Raw genomic sequence first — 6,405 nt, forward strand, 5'->3', positions numbered from 1 at the left:
CCCAGCCCCAGACTGCTTCCCCCCAGCTCAACATGCTGTACAGGGGCTGGTTGGGGCATAAGGGTGCTCCAGTGTTGGGCTAGCCAGCAGGCAGCTTCTTGTGATAAGCACCCCTTGTTCCAGGGGCACCTGGCTAAACCCCTAGGGACAGAGGTAGGGCTGGAAGCCATGTCCAGCAGAGATCCCCTGAACTTTTACTATGCATTTTCTACTTCAGGAACAGCTTTGTGTTTTGAAAAAGTATTTTATCTAACCAAGGGCATAGAGTAGGTTGTTTAGGCTGGGGGAGATCGCTTGTTGCTTAGTTGTTTAATTGCTGGCCTCGCTAGAGGAAAAGCTGTATCAACAAAGTTCTGGAGCTGGAAGGGGGGTTACTTGCGGGGGAGCTGGAAGGGGGGTTACTTGCGGGGGAGCTGGAAGGGGGGTTATTTGCTGGGCTTGCTACACATTTCATCACATCAGCAAGTTTAACCTGTTACGTAGCTATATAAGGCAGACGCCCACTGGGGTGGGGGTGCTTGCTTTGCGAACGATTGCCAAGCACCACTTTCTGCGCAGAAATAAAGTTTAAGTTGGATCCTTCACCCTTGTGTGTTTATTGGCACGAACTCACTGTCCTTTGGGGACAACATAGAGATAGCAGAGGTGGCTGTGGCAGGGGGTGGGTCTCCTTTCCTTATACCTGCTCATGGGCTTGCAAGGAACATCAGGGGGGACTTGGCAGGGAGGAAGAACCCTCCTGCTGCTGCCCCTAGATGAGCCACATATGGCCTGGCTAGAGTAGCTAGGAGCAGCTCTGAAGCTCCCCTTTCCCCTGAGGCAGCTGGTAATGAGTGAGGGAAGGAGGAAGGGGATGGGAGGGAAGGTGCAGTGAGCATGGATGGGAAAGGAGAGGGGGATTCTTACTTTAGGGTCTCAGAAAAATTCCCTTGCTGCTGATCCTGGAAGCTCTCCTCACAGCCATGCAAAGGTATGTGTTTATGATCAAACTATACTAGGACTGTGTGAGCCATGAGCATCTGTTTGCTAATGAAGTATGCATTGAACTAGTATCTAATAAATAGATGTTCCTCTTTAGCAAACAGATGCTCAAACAGATGGTTACTGCTAAGAAATACTAGTTGGGGCTGTTGTTTCCTTTGTATCTTGTCACTTTCACAGAATAAACCCATTTCAATCAGGATTTTCTGAACTTAACTGAACTTCTGAACTTCTTTTCTATATAAGCCAAAAACAGAAACAAGGCAGAGAAGCCCACTCCAATACTGCTCATAAGCATGCTGGAGATAATGGTCTCAAAAAAACACGGGCAGGGAGAAAAGTCAGGATGATATGTCTTCTTCATTTCTAGGTTTGAAATGTATGGAGGTGGGCCGGGCAGGATTTTCAACAACACTGTTGTGTAGAAGTGGAAATAGTTTAGACATATGCCAGGACTCTTACTAATGGCCTATGCCTAACACTTGGTATTAAATATTTAAAGGTCCAAATATCATCAAAGATAAATATTTATAAGAGAACAATAGACAGTTCCATGGCACGACATCAGAAATGTTCTGTTTACTCAATACTTACACAATGCTCAATATTATGTTGGGGTTTCTATTGTTAATACACTTAATGATTGATGATAGGCCTTGAAATGGAAAAATAAATAATATAGCTCACTAGACAATTCTTTTTGAGATTTGCCTTTCAGAGACAGGAACATACAAAGTCATGATATATAGAACAAAGAAAATCTTTGGGTTCTAAGAGTAATTTGAGGACTTGATTTTTTTAAAAATAATTTCTCCTATCCTTTTGCATAATGAATAATTTTTAACACATTACCTGCGATTTGTTTTCTGGTGTCAGCAGGACTTCATCTGGAAAATGAGTCTTATCATCTGTATGAATTTCTTTGTCAGAAGCTGGTGAGGGATTTCAATACAAGAATATTTACTATTATTAGCAATTAAAAATCTGCCAATGATCAATCAAGAGTTCTTCAGTCTTCCCCACTGGAGTTTCATGTGTTGGCATCAAAAGGAAGCTTTCATCTTAGGTTAATGTGACATTGTAAAAGTCTTTCTATAAACAACATGAAATATTAGCTCTTAGAGAGACATGGTTTTCTGTGTCTGCTGTCACATTCAGGGATTGGCTATCAAGCCACATAATAATTCTGAATTCTAATGACAAATTTAGGTTCCATATACCCTGTAAACATTATCATATATTTAGGGGTCTTGTTCAGTACTGTACTGTTTCAAACATGTGCTAACTGCTGGAAGACCTTGTTTCTAAATCAAACTTTTAATAACTGTAGGCTTTTATAGGATAATTCAGTTGCAAACCATAATCTTAGATATTTCATGTGCTTAGGACTTCATAGCATGTTAGATTTTAAATGTCATGTTATAACCAGAAGAGTAGGATAAAGTGAAGCAAAAGGCACTAAGTTTCCTGGTATATTTGCATTTAAATATTCCATAGACTGTCTAAAAAGAAGGAAATTCTGAATTATTAGGCTATTTTTATCTGACACAAAGTTCTTACCTAGCAGGGCAAAATGTAGGTTATTTTTGCCAATCCAGTCTGGAATTTCCCCAGTCGGGATACAATCTAACACAATTTTCTCTGCTTCGACATACTGTAAATTGGACTTTGCAATCACAAGATTTCTGAAAAGCCTCATTGGAAGCTGTTCCCTGTAATTGTTCAAAAAAACAAAACAAAACAAAAAAAGAGCAAAAACCCAAGTTCATTAGGAACTGTTTTCTTGTGGGGTTTTTTAGCGTTTCAAGTGCTCAGCAGAGTGTCTATGTAGGAAAACATATTGTAAAAATATTTCTCCATCTATTAGGCGATTACAGTTTCCTTCCAGTTTATATTTTTATGAATGTGCAGCATGAATTGACTAAATACAATTACTTTAGCAATGTATTTTATAGAGTATAAAATTTCACAGACAGTTATTCAAGTGATTTAATAATCTGCGGGTGCATCTAAAGGAACTGGCCGGGGTCATTGCGAGTCCCCTGGCGCAGCTTTATGAGCACTTGTGGTGCTCTGGAGAGGTGCTGGAGGACTGGAAGAGGGCCAACGTGGTTCCCATCTTCAAAAAGGGGAGGAAGGAGGACCCGGGAAACTATAGGCCAGTCAGTCTTACCTCGATCCTGGGCAAGCTGTTCGAGAAAATTATTCTGGCACACATCCAGGAGGGGCCAGCAGGGAAATGCATGCTCAGGGGCAACCAGCACGGGTTCATCAGCGGCAGGTCATGTCAGACCAACCTGGTGGCCTTCTACGATCAGGTCACTAAATCATTGGATGCAGGGGTAGCAGTGGATATAGTCTTCCTGGACTTCCGGAAGGCTTTCGACACTGTCTCTCACCCCATTCTCATTAGGAAACTGGGGGACTGTGGCGTAGACGCCCACACAGTCCAATGGGTTGCCAACTGGCTAGAGAGCTGCACCCAGAGGGTGGTAGTGGATGGGTCCTTCTCTGCCTGGAAGGACGTCAGCAGTGGGGTCCCGCAGGGCTCGGTCCTCGGGCCCGCCCTGTTCAACATTTTCATCAGTGATTTGGATGAGGAGGTGCAAAGCACCCTGTTCAAATTTGCTGATGACACCAAGATGTGGGGGGATGTGGGCACAATAGAAGGGAGCAACAGGCTACAGTTGGACCTTGACAGGTTACAAGGATGGGCAGAGAAGAACAGGATGGGGTTCAACACAGACAAGTGCAAGGTGATGCACCTGGGGAGGAACAACCGGCACCATACCTACAGGCTGGGGAACTCCCCTCTTGTCAGCACGGAGGTGGAAAAGGAGCTTGGAGTCATTATTGACTCCAAGATGAACATGGCTCGGCAGTGTGGGGAGGCGGCTAGGAAGGCCAACTGTACCTTGTCGTGCATCCACAGATGCATTTCAAGCAGGACCAAGGAGGTGATCCTCCCCCTCTATGCGGCACTGGTCAGGCCGCAGCTGGAGCGCTGCGTCCAGTTCTGGGAGCCGCACTTCAGGAGGGATGTGGACAGCATCTTGTGGCCTGCTATAAACTAGTCAGGGGGGATCAACAGGCACTGGGGGAGTCCCTGTTCCCCCGAGCGCCGCCAGGAGTGACCAGGAATAACGGTCACAAGCTGGCGGAGGGAAGGTTTAAGTTGGACATCAGGAGGCGCTACTTCATGGTCAGGGCGGCTAGGGTCTGGAACCAGCTTCCAAGTGAGGTGGTGCAGGCTCCCACCCTGGGGGTTTTTAAGAGGAGGTTAGATGACCATCTTGCAGGGGTCGTTTGACCCCAGTACTCTTTCCTGCCATGGCAGGGGGCGGACTAGATGATCTGCCCAGGTCCCTTCCGACCCTAGAAACTATGAAACTATCTACACAAGATACTTCAAGCAGAGTAGACTAATTCTACTGCGCATTAGCATGGCAGGAAAACCCATGCTGATGCACTAATGCGCAGCAGAATGCACAATGTCAAAAAAAAGCCTGTGATGACACTAATGTGCAGTAGTGCCAATTATGGTGCATTTAGTACCTGTAATTACAGGTACTTAAATAAATGTGTCATAATTACAGTGTATTAATGAATGTGTAGATGCTCCCTGTAAGACCATATATTATATTGTACTTGTTCATCTCATAATGTCCCTGACAGATTTCTTTTACAAAAAATGAAGTACCATATTTACTTGTAACCATTTAGTGTTGGGTGGGGGGGAATCCTTTCATCTTGGATTCGAGTACAAGAAGTTTATGACAGTTACTGTGGCTTTGATTCTGGCCCAACTTGGGTTTAAGTTTAATTTTGAGGTTGGAGTTGCAGCTGTAGCTGCTACCTGCCCTCCCCACCACCTCTGCCCCCCTTTGTCTCCTTTACCATCCTCTGCTACCACTTACGCTCCAGCTTCAGCCCTGGTCTAGTCAGGACCATGGAGCCCATGGTTGCTCTGCCCCCGCCTCCTTCCACCCAGTCATGTAGCAATAGTGGCAGCAAGTCAAGTCCTGACTCTATGCCTCTGGCCAGACCAGCACTGGAGCTGGAGGGAAGCAGAGGTGCAGTGGGGCAGAAAGGGATGGCAGATGGCAGGGTGCGGAGAGGTAGTGGAGGGGTCTGGAGGATGGAGAGAAGTAGAGGGGCAGGTGCCAGGGAGTGGAATCACTACAGGGGGACAGATGTCAGGGAATGCAGGCACAGGGAGGGGATGGGACAGGCAACAGGGGGGGCAAATGGTTGGGGGAGCAGGTGGCAAGGGGCAGGTTCAGGTCACTTGAGTCCCATGCCACCTGCCCCCCTTCACTACTTGCCCCGCTACTGCTGTTTGCTCTGCTGCAGCAGTGGGTGGAATGAATTTAAGATGACGCTACAATAATTAGATTTTATACATGGTAAATTATAAAAAATTATAGAATTTCCATCTATAGAATCTAATTATTAGTGGACTGTCTTAAATTCAAAGACATCTTGGATTTGGATAAATACAGTAATTTTTCCCAGATTAAACCAGACTTGAAAAATTATTTTAACATGTGAAATCTGCAGTGTCAAAATAGAGGGTATAACATGTAAATCTACTAAAGGGTGTGTTTTTCCTTCCTACCAGACAGCAGAGAACATTAAAAAGTTCTGAGTATTGGCTTACAACACATTAAGTCATCCAGTTAAACCACTGGGACATGTTGACATGGTTACAGGGTTTCCTAAACATGGAAATGGTTTCCAAATATTTGTACAGTAAACTGTAATCTGTTCCTTCCATGATATTATGCAAATATGATCAATGCATGATGAAATACATAGTGCATTTGTAAGATACTACTTAAGGACTATATGTACCTGAATCCAAAGTGAGGTTTTTTTCCTCAATCAAAATGGAAGAAAAAAGCCTCATATTAGATTTGAGTACTGGCCCAGAGTGGGAAGCTTCTCTGGCCACCAACTCTAGGTCCAAGACTGAAGCTGGAGCTGAGCCACAACCTGCTCTGGACCAGGGTAGCTTGTACAGAATGGGAGGGGCATGTGGTGGGGGGGGCTCGGGGAGATCATGCAGTGGAAGTGGGGAAGTGCAGAGGATACTGCATAGTGAAGGGGTGTGTGGGGGGGACCCCAGAGTGTGAGGCTTGGGGGAGAATGTGGGGGAGAGTGTGCAGTCTGCTCCCCTGCCACCTTCCCCCAACCCCTACAATTGCCACCCTTGCCACTTACCTTTGGCTTAAGCCCTGGCCCTAACCTGGCTGGGCCTAGAGATGCTGCTGCTGTTTCTGGGCTGGGACCACAGCTGGAGCTGGGGTGGCCCCAGCCCGAAGCTGACTGCCCTGAAGCTGGAGATAGAGTCAGAACCACTGCAGAAATAAGGTGGGTGGTGGGGGGCAGGCACCAGAGCAGACAGGTGATAGGAGGGCAGGT

At 45.9% G+C, this 6,405-nt stretch overlaps 1 protein-coding gene across 1 annotated transcript in view; it reads right to left on the reverse strand.

The window, feature by feature from the left end:
* Positions 1 to 6,405, reverse strand: part of LOC112550333 (centrosome-associated protein CEP250-like) — an 84,029-nt gene that overhangs the window by 9,989 nt on the left and 67,635 nt on the right. The window contains exons 13-14 of the mRNA XM_025204459.1: positions 2,542 to 2,693; positions 1,834 to 1,913 (exon numbers count right to left, since the gene is read on the reverse strand). Of these exons, the coding sequence (XP_025060244.1) occupies positions 1,834 to 1,913; positions 2,542 to 2,693 (232 nt within the window). The remainder of the gene's footprint in view (positions 1 to 1,833; positions 1,914 to 2,541; positions 2,694 to 6,405) is intronic.

The sequence above is a fragment of the Alligator sinensis genome, unplaced genomic scaffold (genome assembly GCF_000455745.1).
Source record: "Alligator sinensis unplaced genomic scaffold, ASM45574v1 scaffold308_2, whole genome shotgun sequence".
NCBI classification, from domain to species: Eukaryota; Metazoa; Chordata; order Crocodylia; family Alligatoridae; genus Alligator; species Alligator sinensis.